The sequence below is a fragment of the Mycteria americana genome, chromosome 7 (genome assembly GCF_035582795.1).
Source record: "Mycteria americana isolate JAX WOST 10 ecotype Jacksonville Zoo and Gardens chromosome 7, USCA_MyAme_1.0, whole genome shotgun sequence".
Taxonomy (NCBI): Eukaryota; Metazoa; Chordata; class Aves; order Ciconiiformes; family Ciconiidae; genus Mycteria; species Mycteria americana.
In genome coordinates, this window is record NC_134371.1 from 5,789,693 (window position 1) to 5,810,000 (window position 20,308).

General features: G+C 47.7%; 1 protein-coding gene across 9 annotated transcripts in view; it reads right to left on the minus strand.

The window, feature by feature from the left end:
- The window catches only part of MECOM (MDS1 and EVI1 complex locus), a 349,885-nt gene that overhangs the window by 30,435 nt on the left and 299,142 nt on the right, over positions 1-20,308 (minus strand). For 5 of the 9 annotated variants that reach the window (XM_075506832.1, XM_075506830.1, XM_075506837.1 and 2 more), the window contains 5 exons: positions 18,502-18,636; positions 7,850-7,952; positions 5,397-5,613; positions 1,997-2,144; positions 790-946 (listed from right to left, as the gene is read on the minus strand). In XM_075506832.1, the coding sequence (XP_075362947.1) occupies positions 790-946; positions 1,997-2,144; positions 5,397-5,613; positions 7,850-7,952; positions 18,502-18,636 (760 nt within the window). Of the gene's footprint in view, positions 1-789; positions 947-1,996; positions 2,145-5,396; positions 5,614-7,849; positions 7,953-18,501; positions 18,637-19,317; positions 19,340-20,308 lie in introns of those variants that run through there. The other 4 variants (XM_075506831.1, XM_075506833.1, XM_075506838.1 and 1 more) reach the window with 2 other exon arrangements.

The following is a 20,308-nucleotide window of genomic DNA, read 5'->3' on the forward strand; positions in this document are numbered from 1 at the left end:
AGCCCGGTACAGAGTCGAGCCCACATACGAGGCAAGTTTTATTGCTGGAGCAGCTGTTGGCGAAGATCTAATAGCTTCACTCAACTCAACGCTTAACTTCAGGGCATGCAAAGGAGCCTCAAGGAGGGCAGCGAGCTCCTCCGACTGAAATTCACTGCCTCTAAGGTTTACTTTCCAACTCCAGCAAAAGTCACGGCATCTGCTGTGGAGGCTCGGTAGCCCAAAGTTAACTCCTAAAGCAAAGCAGCCTTTGCTGGCTCTGCCCAATTCCCAGTGCGTCCTGACCGCGGTGGCAGCGGCTGCCACCCTCCCCTGCCCACCCCGGCACTGCCAGCTCCTGCCTGTGCCAGCACTGCCGCTGCCCCGGGCGGCGGGGCCGGATCCAGCGCCGGGCACAGCACCAGGGCTGCTGCCCGTGCAGAGGAGCAGGAAGGAGGCAGCCAGCCTGGCGCGGCGCAAAGCAACGAGGCTGCGGCCGCGGAGCCCGGCACGGCTCCTTCTTGCTAATCTCGCTCCCCGCTTGCTCTTTGCATCCGCGCGTGGAAAAATATTCCAGGGACAACAGGTACGTTTATACAGCATACAGCGTCTGCCTGAAAAGGAAAATCGTATAAAAATAACGCTTTGCATTGGACTACGAATTACCCAGTGCTCATTTAATAACTCACAGCCCCCACGAAGCCAGCAGGAAATTCAAAGGGAGCACAACACAACCTCCTGCTTCCAGATTACGCTGCTTTCCGACAAAAGAAATAACACTTAACCAAAGACGTTTAGTGGAAGACTTACATATAAAAGGTTTGACACTGCTGTGGATGTGTTTATGCTGTTTGAGGCCTGAAGAAGTGGCAAAGGTTTTGCCGCACTCTGGACAAGCGTGAGCACGAGCCCCAACATGCTGGGAACGAATATGCCTCTGAAGGTTGCTGGGGTCCGTGAAAACCTGCTAGGAAATGAGTACTGATTAACCAAGAAACTTAACTGCGGAAGAAGCCAGTTATTACAAGAGTCTTTTAAAATTCAAACCTTGAAGCTATTTGGGAGTATTTAAGATTAAAAACCGTGGCTGCATCGCAGCCTTGCTAATGGGCATCAACGGGAGCTGTGCCTGCAGGACAGGGCCTCAGTTTCCCGGGATCGGCCAAGTATTTGGTGGATCTGTTAACCCCTTTGCAGCTGCTGCAGCAGATGCATTTGCCCCTACCATTAGAAATTGTGCTTTTGAGGTTAGGGACTTCACAGAAAACAAGTTGAAATGCAGCTGCTTGAAACCTCTACGCATTACTGCAATAGAAATACTTTATAGAGACAACTGAGTGAGTGACAGCGAGAAATCCTGTGCACGACACACTCCTAGCGCCCAGGGCTTGGTTGTGTCTTACGAGTGTCAGCTCAATATAAAATTCCCATTATCGCAGCAAATCTACTTAAAAATGAGAAAGTCCTCATGCAAAAGGCCCAAGCTTTGGGAATCCGGTAAAAAGCAATGCAGAGCCCCACATCCCATACAAATAACCTGCACGGCAAGGCCAGCGCTGGGAAGTGACAGAGATGCGCTGGAGATGGGATGGGTGCGCTCGCTTAGCGCAGCTGGGGCCCACCGCTATTTCTTATTTTGATTTATATAGTGTCCGTTTCTGGTCCCAACAGCTGGCACACAGCCTGGGGACCCATCCGTCCTGCATTTCCCTGGGGTTTCTTGCCCCGCAGCGGTCATCTCGCACCCCACCAGTCCTCGCAAGGCGCCGAGCCCTGAGCTCGGGGATGCTCAGCATCCTGCATCAGCGCTCAGTTCAGACCCCACAGCCATTTCCAAATCAAAGAGGGTAGAAAAATAACCTGCTTATAAAGTAGAAGTGTAAACCCTTGAGAAACCGTCTGGAGCACGGCAGAAGCCTTACATGCTCCTGCACCCCAGCCCTGGGCATCCCCACTTCCATGCTCTCGTGCATCCAGCGGCAGGAGAAGCGCCGGGCAGCCTACAAATTCACTGTACCTTGGCACAGTTTTCACACTCGTAGTGCTTCCCGCTGTCGTGCGACATTTGGTGACGTATCAAGTTGGACTTCCAGTTAAAAGCTTTGGGGCACTGGTCGCACTTGTACTCCCTCTCCTCGCTGTGCGACAGCATGTGCTTCTCCAGGCTGCGGAAACAGAACAGGGCTCAGTGAGGTCCCACGCACGCACATGGGTTTATCAGACGTTTGCAGATCAGCATAGGAAGAAGAGACAGCAGAGCCCGTAATTACAGCAAAAAATTTTTAAAAGCCCCAAAGGGCTTTTTTGCCCTGACAGACCCAAGTCCTTTGAGTACCAGGCTCGCCCCAGCCGGCAGGCAGAACATCCTCCTCCCTACCAGAATAACACATCCTCTCATGTTTTGCCAGGCCACTTGCAAATGCTCCAGGAGATGGTGCTGCTGCCATCGCTCCCTAAGGAGATTATTTCATGCGCTTCTCAGTATTTCACTCTGGTAATTCTTCCCCGCAGTCTGAATTATTTCTACCTTACGACTTTCCCTCTAAACTCACCTTGGATCCCACCACCTGACATAACTCCACTCCTTTCATGGGAGTCAATTTTTCTTACAGCAGGAATAGATCAGGAATAACTCCACTGGAGTAGGACAAAATCAGCATAAGAAGCCTTTAAATACCGTACACGACAACTGGAGTTACACTTTATTATTATTAACTGTGTTCAATCGCGTAGCTGTTTATTCATTCATTTCTTAGTAGTTTATTCAGTCTATTAGTAGGGTATTTAATCCCCCACCTAATTACTGCCGCACATCTTTGCATTCATTTTTGTCTCTGAATTTTCTGAATTCCTGTTTTATTATTCATTTGCAGCAAATATATTTTTTAAACACCTGTATTGCTTGGTCACATACAAAGTCATAACGCACAGTATCGCTTGAGGAAAGATGACTATGTAACGTAAGAGTGGCTTCACAGAAAAGCCACTGGAAACTGGGATCTTTAGCCTGGGATGCCAAACCGGACCAGTTCTTCCTCATGTGAAGCTCCCACTGATCTCTGCTGAATCAGTGGACAAAACCTGCTGGGTTTGCAGTCTGGTTTGGGTCGTGCAGCCCAAACAGCAACCTTCGTTCCCAGCCACAGGCAATGGAAATGCTTTCACCCTGTAGATGCTCTTTACTTCTACCCCTCTCAGACTCCTTCCTTTGGAGGAAAAAAATAATTCTGGCTTACCCTCCTAATACTTCTATAACAATTGAGTCTCCCTCACGCACCGGTAAACAAATTTGCCATCAGACCCAGAGCGACTCTTGTCCCTGGCCCTGGCCCCGGCTCCCAGACGCCTGCCGCGGCTGCGTGATCTGCCACCGGCGCTGGGCAGTCCTGCCCCCCCAGATCTCCATCCTCCTGCTCAGCTCTTTCTCCATTTAATTAGGCACACCCTCAAGCATGGCTCGTTCGGGCCTTTTGTTTTATATAATCTGGATATAGCACACTTTGGTACTTTTTTGCTGTGAACTGTCTTTGTGGTGTATTAGCCTTTCAATAATTCAAGAGTTCGGAGAATGAGTACATTCTCATTTTTCACTCTTTCTCACAGTACTGCCCATCTATTTATGATGACTCGTTCTTTGTTTTCTGCCCTTTCTCTTCAATATTTAATATTTTAAGCTAAATTTACATTTCCTCAATGATTCCCATATGTTAGATATCGTCCCCTGGTTTGCAGGCAGAAAAGAACTTTAACACCGAATAACTCACGATGTGGAAAAATGTTACAGTCCAGGCTCCTGCCTCACCCACACTGCTGCAACCCTTTCGACTTGATCTACCTACATCAGCCCCTTCGAATCAATCACTCAGATTAAAAATTAGACACGCGGAACCGCACACTGCTCAACATCGGCCGGTGAATAAGACCTTGTGCCTGCACAAATTCCCACTCAGCGGGGCTGACCTAGTATGCGGGGAGCAAGGTTTGGCACATCGTGTTTTAATTTTGGTGTCGTTAACTTTGCGGAAGCATTGAGGATCAGGTCATACGACGTGCTGATCTGAGACCCTCCGCGTGACGCCGAGCAACCTCCGGTCCATCAACAGGAGCTAAGGAGTATCTGCGTTCTGGGAGAGGGGGCTCCATCTTGCAGAATCAGCACCTGAAGCACCCAGGAGCAGTCGTCCGAAGGGGCTAACCCTGAGCACGCACAGCTCCCTGCTAACCTCCGACAGACACCGCAACATCCTGAATCATGGACTAGGAAAGATTTCTGTGAAAAATATGAACCCACAAAACACTCTAAACTGACAAGTCAATATTTAAGGGGCGTATGATTATTAAGCGATGCAAATAAATGCACTGCTGTGCCTAAAAGGGCCGTTAATAGTTACTTCGGTTGTGCCCACACAACGCGGAGAGGAAAGAAGACACTGTGGGAGTGTGGGAGCTGTGCTACAGAAAGCACAGCTGGCTGAAAGCAAGAGATACCATCCCGGGTCTGCTGCTGCTATAAACCAGCTTCCTAAGAAATGCACTGCCTCATCACGGTGGAGGATCTGGCCCAGGCTTTTGCTACTGAGTTATCTCAGCATTACTATCAAATGTTGCCTGAGCTCAACCTTCCCCCATCCCTGAAAGCATTAAGATGTGAATCTGCGAGGTATGTGCTGCAGAAGCTCCTGTGCGCTCTCCGTCTCTTCCAGTAATTCGCCAAATTTGCCATAATCTGCACTGCAATACAGGATTTTAAGAAGCCACAAAAACTATAGTGACAGGAAATATGTAAACAATCTTCAGCGTATAAAAGTTGTACTCTCTATTTACATTTTATGCATATTTCAGGTTCATATGCACGTGGGTCCATCTGTTTAAATAGGCAGATATATATATATACAAGAAAAAGATGAACCCCAGTGTTTCAAGACAGTACGGCTATAAATAAATATTAACATATAGACATATACATATTAACATCTAGAACCTGCCTCTAACTAGCATGACTTGTTTGCAAAGATAAAATTGGTAACATCAGCGAACACCATTCAGAGATGTTCTAAGTTATTTCTACCTAAAAATAAGGAGCCCAGACTTTAGTTGATCTGAATCACTCCTCCGATTTCACTGCAACCAGCCCAATTCATGCCCGCTAAAGATCTGATTATCAGAAGATCCAGTTCTTAATTTAAGGTCCCCACTAAGGACTTCAGTACAAGGACAAAATTTCTGATTCATTGAGACTCCATTGATTTCTATGCCATAAACCACCAAGCAGCACAGAAGGCTTATTTATCTTTACCTTTGGTTTGTATAGAAGATGAAGGTATCAGATTCTGCCCCTGGCTGATGCCCTGCATGATCTGACTGCAGCCGTTACAGAATTTGCCTCATTCAGTCACGTTTTAAGCATCTACTCCTACCTTTGTAAGTCTGGGAAGACTTGATCACACTCTTTACACTCCTGGATTTCATGCACGTCCCGAAGGTCGTTCTCATTCTCAAGCTTTTTCTGGAACTCCTCCTCCACCATGGAGAAGGCGGAGTGAGGTGTGCTGCAGGGGAACTTCTGGTGGTCTACAAGCTCAGCCTTGGACTCAAAGAGCTGGTCGCAGTCCTCGCAGCGATACTGGCGCTCCTCTGGAAGACAAACAGGTTGGGCACAGGGAGACCGCATCAGTTTTCAGTCATTTTTAACTACGATCCCATCAGGAGTTCCATGGCAATGTGGTTAAATAAATGGCTATTCAGTGAAGAAGAGAAGAATCTCAAAAGAAACAAGGATGTCCTAGAATGCTTCGTAATAACGCTTTATTTCTACAATATATGACAGTGCAATACTACCTGTTAGCTGCCCGGGTGACATCCAATAGGGATCCCTAACACTGGCTTCGGACAAAAGTCAGCGTGTTTATATACTACCCTAAACGGGGGTATACAGGGTCTAAGGTGGATATCCGGTAGAGGCTGCCAGTCTCGGTCTTTCTGAATGAAGGAGACAGCCTTAGACACGAACATCAGCATCTAAAATAGCCAAAAGGGTGTTTATAGAGTTTTAAAAAGTCTCTTCGTTTCCACTGGAGTTCTTTTCCAGCACCCAACCCTGTTCCAAGCAAGCCAGAGACATGAAGTCGCGGCAATGAAGACAGGAAACCTTGCTTTAAATTCTGTAAAATTGGTCACAATGTGTTTCTTACTGAAAACGAGTGTAGAAGATCGCTAGAGTGTCACTTTGGAGTGAATATTGCCTTCCATTAATTAGTAATTCCTGCAAAAGAATAGATTAGCTGAAGAAAATCCCAAAAAGCAAACTCGGAGAACAGCATCCCGTGGTATTTTTTTCCGCTGGATTTTCTACTGATTGTCCATATGAGGAGCCAGACACCCTGGTTTGGTTCCAGTGCTACCTGCCCCGCAGATATAAACACCCAGGGGCTCTGAGTCAGAAAGGTGCTGAGGAGCCTGGCTGAAATCTCAAATGTATGTAGCTGGTTGCTACCTGACGGTTGAGTTGATCTAGAGAAAGCATCATAGGCCTCTGTTGTCCACTATCCACGAGCCATATTTTGGCTCAGTTTGCTTCTCTATTAGCCCTGTGGGACATATTCCTGCACGTGACTGCAGAGATCTCCTCTGGTGTCATTTATACAAAAGTTACTTGACCATAGGGACTAGGCATGGAAAACATTATGCTTGAAAAGGGGGACATCTTTAGCAATAACTAAAGAAAGTTACCGCTATGGAAAAAAAAAAACCAAACACAAAAAACAAATTGGAATGAATAATCTCCACCTTTTTCTTAAGAGAACAAAAGATACTGCTCAAAATACACAGGCAGTTATAAGAAAGTGCAGCCCTTGACACCTCCTGCCCTGGGAAAACCCCTGCGTACTGTCCCTGAATCCCTGAGAATTTGTAAAATGTCCACATTGGCATAAACTGCAACCTAATGGGCATCAAGCAGCTATCCTACACTCAGTCCTACAGTGGGCTGTATAACCCACTGCCCAACGGGCAGCAGAGCACAAGGAGCTTTGGGAGGCGGGGGACAAATCTGAGCAACGGCTCAAGAGTTTCAGGCCCAGAATCTGTCATGGGATGAGTAACGAATGAGCACGAGGAGGAAGAACGGCTCAAACGTTCTCACGAGCAACAGCAACGTTAACAACCTGAGATGTTCTCTTTTCAAGACGACAGAATAACTGTTGTTTGGCTAAGTGACCAAAAATAACCTATAATTAGAGTCCACAGAGGTCCTGCAGGAGCAGCACAGCCTAGAAATAAGGACATGGGCTCTTGTTTTCCTTTTGCAACACCCACAAAATGATCAAGTTTCAAACTTGAAGCCTTACTACTGCCCTCAGTTACATCTGCAGACCTCTGTTTCTGCCAGGGAGGTCTGAGTAAGTGAGGGTAAAACCTGAACTCCATTAGGAGTTGCAGGGATATTGACTGTGCAAACCAGAGCTCGCCAGATTCGCAGGTAGAAAATGCAACGTCGAATGACACGACATTCAGTTGCGTTCACTGAATGAAGCTACGCTCCTGGTTGGGCCAGGCTGGAGTGATGGACCGATGAAGAAAACAAACAAAGAACCCCCAATGCCAGCGTTGGCCTCGCTTTTGAGAGCAGACTCACCCTTCAGAGGGCCTGAAGGAGTTGGGATAATATTAGACTAGTTTATTCACTGAACAGCTTGCAGAAAAACAGGAGGGCAGAAGATAGACAAATACAACCATGGTCCAGCTCTCCTCCCTGGCTGCAGCGAAGCCATCCCAGATTTCAAAAGGATTCCAACAGAGGAGAAAACTCCCTAATCTTTTGCTTAATGTCAATGATACTTTCTATTAGATTAGACAGTAAGAAGTGGCTAACCGTGAATGTCTGGAGCCATTGTTTCATGTGAATAATCTTCACTCTTCATGAACAGTAAGAGCTCCTCTCCCGGTTCAATATCTGCTACCACTCTGTAGAATATCTGCAAAAAGAAAAAAAGAGAAAGCAATGTGACTACCACAACAGGCAAAGAGGCATAAACCACTGCCGGTGAGTATTGCAGGATCGAAACACCCTTCCCCGGTGCGGGTGTTGGCTGCCGTTTGCTGCAGGGGTGCCGACTTCAACTATGGCAGGTCTGCTCCTTCCAGCCCCAAAGCTGTTGGTGCTTTGGGCTCTGTGAGGGTAAAAAGGACGACTGCTTTCAACAGCCTCTGCTGCAAACTGAGCTGTGTGATGACTGCAAATATCACCAGCAATTTGCATGCTTCGTTATACCAAACCCGTGTACAAAGCAGCCATAAAACGCATCCCTGAGTGATCCGTGTAAGGGAGATAACTCCTGTGGCACTGGGAAAAGGTACTAAAGCAAACCTGAGAAGGTGTTGGTGATTAAACCGTAGGCATCCAACCCCCCGTTCCACTCATCTACGCAGTCCAGAAAGCTGTGAGGTGAGAGGCTTATACAAAGCAGCACGCCTGGTTATTCCTTAGCTTCAAATAGGAATAAAAGGAAAAATCAGTCCCGGATGAAGAAACACCGTGAGCAGCCAACGCCGCCGGGGGTGACCCCGGCCGGTGGCACCTCGTCCCCCTGCACAGGTGACATCAGGCTCCGGGCTCTGGGATGGAGCAGGAGGCTGCGGGGGGGCGAAGGGGCCACGCTCCCTTGGGTCCGTGCACCCGGAGCAAGCACACGCCGGCACCGTGAGGCTCTGCCGAAAGGAAATTCCCAAAATCCATCTGGCTGCTTTCTGTCTCAGCAGGAAATGTGAAGAGCACTAAAAAGCTCCACAAAGCAGCTCAAATAAATATTAGTAACTTCCTCAGGCCTTGTTAAACAAAAACACATGACAGCTATGTTTCCTACGCTAAAAAATGATGCCTTTGCGTTTTCTCAGACTAATGTATTTTTAAAGGTTTCGCTCTCAAACTCTTAACTCTCAATACTCATGTCAGTGCATTAGGAGGACGGCAGAAAATCACCTCCACTGTTTTAAGTCAAACAGATGCGTTTGTTGCAAGGCAGGTACGGGATCTAGAGGTGCGCGGGTATTTTTCTTGCCCGGTTGTACGTGAACCGTCACCCGTCGGGTGGCCCCGGCAGCCGAGCCCATACCCCTGTCCTCCAGGAGGTGGCCGTATAGCCTAATCGGTTTTTTCTGCACAAGCAGCCTTTGCCCACAGATATGGGCTAAAGACCTCAAAATAACTAAATAAGATGCATTTGCTAGGATTTGTTTTCTCTTTTCTTCGCCTTGTCCCAAAGGAGGCGTGCAGGGGAGCGGTGGTGAAGGCTGCTGGGGCCAGCTCACCCCACCGCCCCGGCGCTCGCCCCTCTCCCGGTGCCAGAAGCGCTGGGAAAACACATTGGGCACGAGGTACCCGTGCCACGGCCCCCTGCTTATGGCCAGTTTTCCCCATAAAAGCCAGAAGGAGTTTATGGGCAGCCTGATCTGCCCAGGCTGCACCTCCCTCCTCTTCTACACCGTCCTGGGCAAGCCGTCAGCTGGGTCTGCTTGGGCTTGCCATTTTTACCCCTCGCCGAGGGGATTTTAAACTCCACCGAGCATTTGGGAGGGCGTGAGGGGCCAAGAGAGCCGTGGCAGGGTCTCACGCGTGTTTCCTCATGCGGCCAGGCGAATGCCCGGTACCACAACCCCCTCCGGAGCCGACGCTGCCGTAGGCGCCGAAGGACACGAGGCTGCCGCGTGGGCTTTGGCGCGCCGGGGACGTGGCTGGGGCAACGCAACTCATTTGATCAAAGGCCGAAACACATTTAAGTGAAGCCAGCTTTTAACTCCCGCAGATAAACCTGATGATATTCGCTTTAAGCGACGCTCGTTTTTCCATTTATTACGATAAACGTATTGAAAACTGGCTTTTTGCTTCCAGAAGTGTAACGGGCTCCACACATCTGAAAGGGAAGCTGCAGTCCGATCCGTGAAAGATAAGCCTGGTTGCTGGCTTGCTTCGGGTGGAAATAAGATGCGTGTGGCATTGCACACTGACCAGAGAGATTTCTGCAGACCTCTCTGCTGCAACAGCATCCACCTCTCCCTTGGGGTGGGACCTCCACCATCTCAGAGGGACCATGCCAAAGCTCCTGCTCTGCCCAGGATTTCCCTGGGTGCTCCCGGGTTTTGGGTCACGGTCGGGGAAACTCAGCTGTTCTTCTGAGGTCAGTGGTGCATCCACATCAAGGAGCGAACAAAAACCACAGCGAAGGCTTCTCCAGTATTTTTCCTCCTCTGCTCATGCTGTCCCATCAAAGGTATTTTGATGGACCTTTTCACCTCTCGTCGCAAAGCGAGGACACACGGACCATACACGGGCATAAAGAGGGTCTTGTTCACGAAGCACCGTGCTGGGGTGCATCGCTTCTCTTTGGGAAGCCCCAGTACGATGCAGCATCTTTCTTGCAGCTGTGGGATAAATCCCTAACCAGGGTGTAAACTCCGCAGCCAATTGCCCTGTCTGCCTTGGTATTTGAAAATATCCGAGACGATTGAGGTAGCCACCAGAAACTACCTGGCCAGCCTCTCTGTACCTCAGCGGGGAGATGAGATGGAATATCCAGAAAAACTCCATGTTTTAGGTTGAGTGATGTTTCTTTATTTTGCATCTCGGAACTAACGCCCTCCAAAAGAAGGTCCACGTGACAGATTTCCAGCTCCGGCATTTTGGTGATATTATTATTATTGTTGTTATTATTATTATTATTATTATTATTATTATTATTATTATTATTATTATTATTATTGTTATTATTTACTAACTTTAATTATTATTTAAAATATATTGTTAAATTTCTGTATGTACGAAAAGCCCCCACCTGCCCTAACAGTTTATACACTAGACCGCGTTCCAATGAGGATCTAAAATAAAACATATTGAACTTTAAGCCAAAACGATCACACAGGTAAACTTAATCTGATTTTAATAGCTGCCCTTATTACTTCACTTGAAAGGCTTTTTTCTCACTCTTTCCACCTAAAACCTCCTGGAATTATCCCGTCTGAGAAAAAGTGAGAAGCTAACTGTGGGAATGAACCACGCTGCCCGAGTTTTTAGGCAGCAGCAGCCTACTGAGGGCAGACGGCATGGGGGTCCTGCAAGCCCCCAGATGGGAAAGCTCATAAATTACCCCCCAGCCCTGCAGGTCCCCTCCTGGCTGCCCTTGTTTTGCAGCAACAGCAACCTCTACCGCAGGCAGGATTTTTTGTATTAGGAAACGCTGATGTAGAATAAATGGACTTCTCAACTGCAAAGCTTGAAGTATTCTTGGACGCGTTCCTGACTCCACTGTAATTAATGAAAGGTTTTAATTTTCTGACTATCACCTCTGCAGCCTACCAAGCCCGTTTTGTTACCTGACTTTCTCGGGTTAATCCGCGCTCACGACGTGTGAGCGCGCACCAGTCTGCCTCGAGAACCGTAGGGAAGAGCTGCTGCACGGTAGAGGAACGACCGGGACGGGGCAGGGGGGGGGGGAGAAATAAAAGCAAAGTCCAGATGCACATTTCACATGCCCTGGGATCAGCGGTGTGTGACTGCAGTTTATATAGGAAGAGCAAAATCGGATCCAGATCTGGAAACACTTTCAAAGTTCAGGGGGTCTGAGGTGGGGAGAAGTTGGGGGAGGCCTAACTCATCAGTCCTCTGTGCCTGCCTACACCGCAGGTCATATATTTATGCTACCGAGCAGAAATAAAAGCTCCCAAACTGCAAAGCCGTAAAGGGAAAGGGGAGGAGAAAAAAAAAGGAACACACACAATTTACTTTTAAATGGATGAATAAGGCCTCATTGTTATGAATCCCAGTTTACTTTTCCTGGTCAGGCACTTGAAATTTTATTTATGCTTAATAGACTGCGTTTGGCATGTGTAAAGATGACAGAAGTGTGAATTATGAACGACCTTCAACCTATTCAGGAAGTTGTAATAATTGAAATAATAGCGAAAACGCACTCCCCGCGAGCTCGGGCCGGGGCCGCGCACTCGGCCGCTGCCGCCCGCGCGCTTTGAAGTGCCCCGGCCGTCCCGCCTGCCCCGGCGAGACCCGCACCCCTCTGTCCGAACCCTCCCTCCGCTCCCGTCCAGCATACCCTCCGGCCCCCGGCAAGGTTTAACCAAAGGACGCCGGTTTGGGGGGAAAAAGTGACGCTTCAGCTGCTGCGTGCGAGCAAAGGCACCAGCCGCTACACACGCAGCGGTCGTGCTCAGCCCTGACGAGGAGTTGTATTCCACTGCATCCAACTAAACCCTTTATTCCCGTGTATACGAGAGCTTGGGAAAACATTGCACGTGGCCCAGTGCTGCCTGGGAAATTCAGATTTTAGGGCAGGCAAGAGATGCTGCTCAGAGTCGGTGCTGTTTGTACTTTAACCCTCCAGGCGATGTATGGAACTTACAGCCAGCACCACGGCGGAAGGCTCTGAGCGACTTTGTCCTGCACCGCACTGGTGCAAGCGGGAAGACCGAGTGGAAGACCCACTCTGCACGGGATGGTGGGAAGGAGCAGAAGACCCCAAAGGTGGAGCGCACCCCGGTGAAAGCCTGGTGAAGCCCACCAGCACCCGCAGAGCCCTGCGCTGCTGCTCCTGCACCAACGTCCAGCACCCGACGGGCTCCCGGCCTCCGCCACGTGCCGTGGGTACGTCTACCCCAAGCAAGGCACCAGCCCCGTCTCCCGGCCACCGTTGGAGGCTCTGGTGCACCCGCGGGGAGCACGGCCCAAGCCGGGGCAGGAAAGCGAGCGCCCCGAGAGGCGGCGTGCACACTGCCAACTGGCATGCGCTGCTTCGGAGCAAGAGTGGAACTTGCCTGAAAAGCAAAACAAATTAAACATCCAAAACTAATAATAAGTGTTATGTTCAAGGAGCTCGAACAAAATCAGGATTTATGCCCGCCAGAAAAATGAGAAGGACAAACGGATACATAACCTCGCAACGAGCCATAATTAAGCATTCGAGGGGAAAAAAAGAAAGAAAAAGGTCCAAATGGCAAAGCTTCAATTTTAGCTCCTGTGATGAACAACTTCTGCAGCTGGAGAACTGTGTGATGAAACCCGAGCCAGGTTCTTCTTGCCATACTCAGGCAAATGATAAATTGAAACGAACTGGAGTTTCTTCAAGGACTAACGTAGAGGAGTCCTTCCCAAGCGCTGTATCAGGCCCAAAGAAAACTTCATCAAAAATCCACAGGCGAAACTCAGCAAGTGTCTGTGTGCAAGTGGCTGCGGGGGCACGGGTGGGAGCCCGGCGGGGAGGAGAGGACCCTCCCCTTCACCCTGCCGAGATGGTGGGGGAGCACCGCAGCGGCTCGGCACCGGGACTGCGAACCCTTTCCTTCCTCGTTTCCAAAATGCCCCAAAACTGCCAAAGCGGATCAAGCAGGAGGGGCTGGAGCGAGGACGCTCTCCTGAAATGGCACCCGGAATCCCCATTTTTCCACCTGCTGAGATAAAAGGTGCCTCCTGCTCCCCCGAAGCGAGGAGGGAGCTGCAGGATGTCCCTCCACAGGGCACCCTCTTCGGCCTCTCGGGGGCTGCAGGCCACCTCCCCAGTGACACTGGGGTCTTCTTCCACTCTAGGTGAATTTTAGCCCCTGTGAAAGCCCTGGGTCTGGGCGAGGGGCTGCTACATCCAGCCGAGCTCCTCCAGCCCTGCAAAATCTCCTGCTCGGGGGTCGCCGACCATCGACACCAGACCACAACTTCTGCGTGTCCACCCGTTCTCTTGAGGTGACCGCACCGTGCAGTTGTCTTCTGGCATCCCACCTTTGTTGATGAACCACACAAAGTGTCGAGTGAGCTGCAGCCTTGTCCTGGCTCTGCGGACACCTATAATCCGCTGGCAAGCGTACGAGTACCATTTGACGGCTCTCGTGGCAAAAAAGGCATTTTTGCTCAGAGACGACGTGCCTTACCGCTTTTATTAAGCGTGAATCATCAATAAAAAGCTTATCACTTTGCAGAAATGGCAACAACTAGTTGCTGGGTTTGGTTCTAAACAATTTCTTTTAGGTCATGTCAGGACAGGCCAACGCCGAGAGCGGTAACAGCACCAGTGCATTAAGCTCCAGATAACACAGGCGGACATAAAGCCCGGGCAGGAGATTTACCCGCAGCCTCAGCTCTAACTGCAATAAGTGGAAAATCACCACCGATGAGCTCCTCGTTCCACCAGCCCATAGCTAACACGACCCCGCTCCACTGGAGACAGATTTTCAGTGGGAGCTGGATTAAGCTTTCTTTGCTTAATAAACTCATAACTCACAGGGAGAATCACGGCAGAATAGGGCCCCGTATGAGCTCAGCATGCGCGTGCCCTCCTGACCCACAACAGCCAAAACCTTAATTTCACTCTCTGACAACAAAGCCTCAAAACTGTTCCTTAAATACCCAACTTTTGCAGGTGGCTGGGCGGCGAGGGCTGCTGGAGGAGCCTCTGCTGTTTTCTGCCTGCGAGCTGCCTGCCCGGGGGGGGCTGCGGCTGTAAAATCTGAAACGCGAAGCTGTGTCTGCAGATTAAAAAAGTTTGTAAAACGTGTACGATGCGATCAGATCTGGCGAAACCTACAGCAGAAGGTTCGCTCGTGGAAGTTTATATCGCTGACATCGGGCACGTTGTTAAGAGCGCAGTACTACTGGTTTTTCTCCCATTACAGTGGCATATAAGGAGTATAAGGAAAAAACCAAAACACACCAAAAAAAAGAACCCCAAAAACCTATTTCAGCACACACAGCAAAGCAAAACCTCGGTACACTGATCTTGAGCCACTTGGACTTTTCCATGGATAAACCAAAGGGAATCTTCAGGAGCTGCTTTGTTGGGGGGGAGAGACCTGGAAGCTCAGAGCAGCTTCACAGCATTATGTGGCTGTATCCCTGTCAGAGCTCTGCAAGCCATGAGCAAGATAAAAACAACATTAAGGAGTTTTAACTTCAACTGCTACCGACCACGTTCCTTAAAAGAAAAAAAGAAAAAAAAATATATTTTTTATAGCTTGAAGGTGACCCTGATCCCAGCCTGAAAATGTGCCTGGAACGTGTGACAGCCCCTGACATGCCATTGCTATAGTCACTGCTGTATTTGCAACTGCACTTTCATTAACATATATATTTTAAAATAATGCTTTCGCTGGGATGACAGCGCTGCCAGAAAGCCTAACAGGGCTGATCATTCTGAAGTCGTTAAAAAGTTGAACTAATAGATGTTTAATGATAACAGAGGGGAGTCGTCCAAGTTAGCAGAAACCGGTATTGAATCCTAACTGACTCTGAGCTGAAAAAATGCATTCCAGGGCAATAACAGTGACAAGACTCTCTGCAGCCCTGCACACACTGTAGTCTCTTTGGGGAAAGGAAAAAATGAGAATGCCCTGTTTGTAGAATTTTATTATTCGTGTACATCTTGAATTACATACGTTCAGGTTAGATTGGGTATGACAGGAGATAATAGGAAGACAGCAAAGAGAAATCCTAGATCGACCTCGTTTGAAATTAAAAAAAAACCAACAACAAAAAAAAATGCAGCTTTTAAACCCTACTCCACCTCCAATCAAATGAAACACGAGTTGCATCCAGCGTGCATGTTTTGACTGCATCCTGCCATTATCAAGCTGTTCATCTTAGCAAAGCTCATTTCTACAGTCATAAGAAAGAGCCCAGGCCTTTTGTAAAGTTGATCCTAAGTGATGAAACCTAACCTCAGCCGTGAGTCAGGGGGTGGGGTGGTATGTCTCTGCAAAAAGTCCAATAGTGAAAACAACAAAAAATGTTTTTCTTTCACTCTTTTTGTTAAATACAGAAGGTAGGGCTTAGCAGAGCGACTAGATTACACGTCGCCCTGAGATTCATCTAAATCCTGCCTCAAGCAGTCTGAGAATCATACCTGTCTGTCAGTCAAGCTTGAATTTAGTAGCATAAACTTGTGGGCAGCATGAGGCTGGGAGCGCTGGCGGGATCTTTTACCTTTTCAGGTACAGCCCAGTGTTTGCTTGTGAATTTTACAGATGAGTTGAAGCAATTAGAGGTGAACAATTACCGCCGATCGAGTGTCTGTGCCTTGGGAGCGAGCAGCGTCTCCCGCAGCGGGGATGCTCCTGGGCGATGAGGGCCGCTGAGGTGCTGCTTATTCCCGGGGGAACCGGGGTCCCCCCCACCCCTGCACCCAGCACCGGCTCCAGCTGAGCTGGGGCCTCCTGTCCCAGCTGGGCTGCATCGCCTCTGTCCTCCAGCTCTAGCTGCAACCACTGATACACATCCTCAGGCTTCACCCTTTTTTTTTTTGTCCTTTTTTTTTGTCTTTTTTTTTTTTTTTCTTTTTTTCCCCCCTATTTTTCTAGGAGCTACAGAGGCAGAGTGACCCAAAGGCAGCCCCGCAGTCTACACGCAGGCACATATGCATGCTCAGTCCTGACTTGCATTTGTCACTCCTTGTACATACACACGTTTGGCCATGTAATGTCCATTTCCCAGTTTGCCTTCCTATTATATTTTATATTACCTCTGGTGAGCTCGTGCCAGAAGAAGGCAGAAGGAGGAGCTGTTAGAAAAGGCTTTTTCGCTTTAAGATTCGCGAGCACATTTTTAGCATTAACTTTTTAGGCTCTGGTCATAAAACGCTGGAGTACGCGTACAATTTTGTGGGTAAATTTGCAGTGTTTCCAGAGGGCCACGTGAACAACAATCTCTTGCTGACAGCGCCCAGCTCACAACACGCTACTTGAAAGACAACCAGTTCTTAATTTGCAAATCTCAGCAACAATAAGCTATAAAAATATGGAATTATGAACAGCACGATACTGTGCAAAATAAATAACAAGTCTCCGGTGAATGAAAGAAATTATTGGCAGCAGTACAGCCACCATTACCAAATCTCAGAAATGTAAACACTAACAAAAGAGAAAGTTACAAGCGCCATAACTTTCCTTCCAAAAACGTCAAAACGCGGGTGCGCGTCTGCGTCGCGGAGGTGGATGCTGATGTTCCAGCCTAGCGCGTAGTTTCAGTTGCAGATCACCAATACCGACGCAAAGACAGTAAGTTGCTTTGACCAATGCACGTGATTCCGCTTCTAATCTTTCCTATCTATGCCAGCTCTTATTAAACGTGAAATATTTGAATTTGCTCTTTCAATTAATCTATATAGTTTCCTTTTCGTGTCGTTTTTCAGTGTAAAGCATATTTCAAGTTGGAAAATGTATTTTGCATTTACTAATAATCTTTATGGTTTCTTTAGTTAAACCAGCTGCTGTATAAAAAAGAAATTATATCTCAGTCGGCTGGCTCATTCTGTGTTACACGTGCTCAGGGCTGAACTGTAAAAGCTGAAAATTAAAAAAAAGTAATCTGCCATACTTTCTGAAAAAGTTATTTAAACCATGCTTAATCAGCTATCTCGCACGAGCAAAATACGTAATGCTGTGCTGGAAATAGCAGGCTGTCTCACATTCATTTCCTATACGTAAGGCATTTGATTAGAAAGAATGATTTTTAATTGAAGCTTTGTGTCTGGTTGTGATTCTTCTTTCAATACTGTCAAGGCAATTAAATCAGCTAAAGATAATCTTTAACATTCACCTGATACAATTAATTAAGTGGTGAAAAATGAAACGCTGGTTACATGAATCAAATCCTGTGTTGCAGGTAGCAAAGTTCAAATTGGAAACAAGAATTCACAATCAGTTGTTGCTTTGCTATTTTAGATATTTTCCTTTAAAGAAGTATAGCTTTCTTAACCTAACTTCACCCATTAAAATATTTCCTACTGGCATGTATTATCCGCAGACTAAAACAAACCTTGATTTAAGAAACACCTAATAACTCATCAGCATAATTGAAAACAAAATGCTTCACTGCGTCCTTCCTCCGCCTATTCCAGCCTTTTCTCCAACACACAAGGATAAATAACATTGCAGCCCAACACAAAGAGCGGATTTAAGTGCAATAAATGAAAAGAAAAAGAAAACCACTGAAGATCCTGGTTCAGCATACAAGTATTATGAGTTCTAGCAAAGCGTATGAGAAGGCATAATAATATTCACGCACGTGTGCATTCAAATCCAAAGCCCCGTATATACAACCACATTGGTAGCATAATCAGGTTTGTATCTTCATTCTTTCCGTTAATTTCACGTTACAGCTTCTGAACGACCCAACGGTTTAACGTAGCAATCCAACTGAACTGGAACAGGAGCCAGAAAATGCTACTAATCCAAACCCAGCAAATACAGGCTTTGTATTCCTAAGACAGCAGTCCCAATTTTTATCAGGTATAAGAAAAAAAAAGGGGGGGGGGGGATTGTTTGCAAATTGAACAACAACGTGGAAAAATAGAAAATTTGTATTATCTGCAGCCCATAATCAAAATTACTCTATTCTGCATTTCACATTTGTGCCTTATCTTTTACCATAACAGCAAACAGGCCAAAATCTGTTGTGAATTGCTGTTGGTTTTTTTTTTTTTTCATTGACACCTTACAAGTTCCTTAAAAAAATAAGTCCAGAAAGCGAACACCACATACCTGATCACTTATCTGACATGCAACAAGGTTGTGCTGATTGTAGCATCCAGCAAACTTGATATATTTGAGCCAGTTGCCTACATCTGGTTGACTGGCATCTATGCAGAACTTCACATTGCAAAACTCATCCAAGATCTAAAAGGAAGAATATGAAAGAGTAAATCTTCCTGTCGCTGTCTGGGCATACTAATCAAAAGATAAATCGCAGGTTTCCAGATAAACAAATGGATAGTAGTCATATAGGCATGTTTATTCAGAAATACACTCCTCTGGTGAGATTTTTTTTGTTTTGTTTTTAAGAACGGTCAGAATACATACATGTTAATAAAAGAACAATAAATGTACTGAAAAATGTCTTGACAAACGCTTACATGTAATCAAGATAGTGTCTAATTATTACTAAGAAATGCTATGTTAATTTAAGAGAGGTCTGATTTTTTTGGCATGCATCAGTGACTATTTACATTTAAAATTATTCTTTTAATTCAATATGATTCTATCAGGGAATATAACAAAAAATTATTAAAATAGCTGGTGTTGGCTTCATTTAAGGTTTGGGTTTTGTTTCAGGATTTATGTTGTTTGCAGCACCCACTTAGGCTTTTTGTATTTGTTACTCTGAACCAAACTTTGTTTGGTAGGCAGAGTTCTTGATCTTGTTTTAACATTACGCTTCCCAAACAGCCCTTCCGTGCAACACTGAAATCACTCCCCTTAATCGAACCAAATAATAGAACTTCCTATGCCAAACTGAAGAAAAATAAATGAAAAACAATGTAAACACTCATGTAAAACATGGCAGCATTCAATACATACCAATAAATGGTTCCAATTATGCAGACAATAAACAAATATAATGAGATTGCTTGCGGACAAGCTGAAGAGGATGTTCTATTCTAATATTATGACAAATTACTAATCATTACATACGACTGAACATCATTATTTATTTGCAAGCTTTGCCACCGGCCTATCCTAAACTTTCCACAGCATCCCAGTAGCTCACTGCTACATTTGTAATTCCTCCGGCTGGGCACCGGCAGCAAACCACCCGATTTTATGAGGAAAAAACTTAAAACACGCGCCCCGAAGGAAGAGAGAAGGGAAAGGGAGGTTGTTTCCCCGATGGGAAACGTTTGTATTCACGTCCAGCCCCAGAGCACTTTTGGCCTCCGAGCTGAATGGACGGGAACCCCGGCATTGTCTATCATTTAGTTAATGAAAACCCACGGAAGTTTCCTATCGAGGGCTCACAATGCAGCCTCAGCCCGCTCACGGTCATTAATTAAAGGAGCCCCGCGGAAAGCCGCTCTCCCCGCGGGGCGGCCGGCCCGGGGGCAGCCCAGGTAGGGCGGGCGCTGCCCGGGTCACCGGCCCCACCGGTGCCAGGATCGGGCCCGCTCGGGGTGGGGGGGAGGGGGGGTGCGAGCGCGTGCCTGCCCGCCCGGGGCCGCCGAGCACTGCCCGGGACAGCCGGGTTTCTCCCCTCCTCCCGAGCAGCCTTTACCCCCCCCCCCCCCCAAAAAAAAAGGGGAGAAAAAACCCTATCTCCAAACCCGCAGCCACCCCAAATCTCGGCGGGGCCCAGCGGAGCGCCCCGCGGCCGCGCACGGCGAGTTCCATCCCCCGCGGGCGCGCACGCTGCCCGCCGCCCGCGCCTCATTATTTTTTGGAAGGGGGGCACTTAATGTTCCCTTTCAGCGCAAACCCCGCTCTGGCCCGAGGAGGGGGGGGGGGGGGGGCGGCTCACCCCCCACCCCCCCGGGGCGGCGGAGGAGGGTCTGCCCGGGGGCCGGCGGCGCGGCGG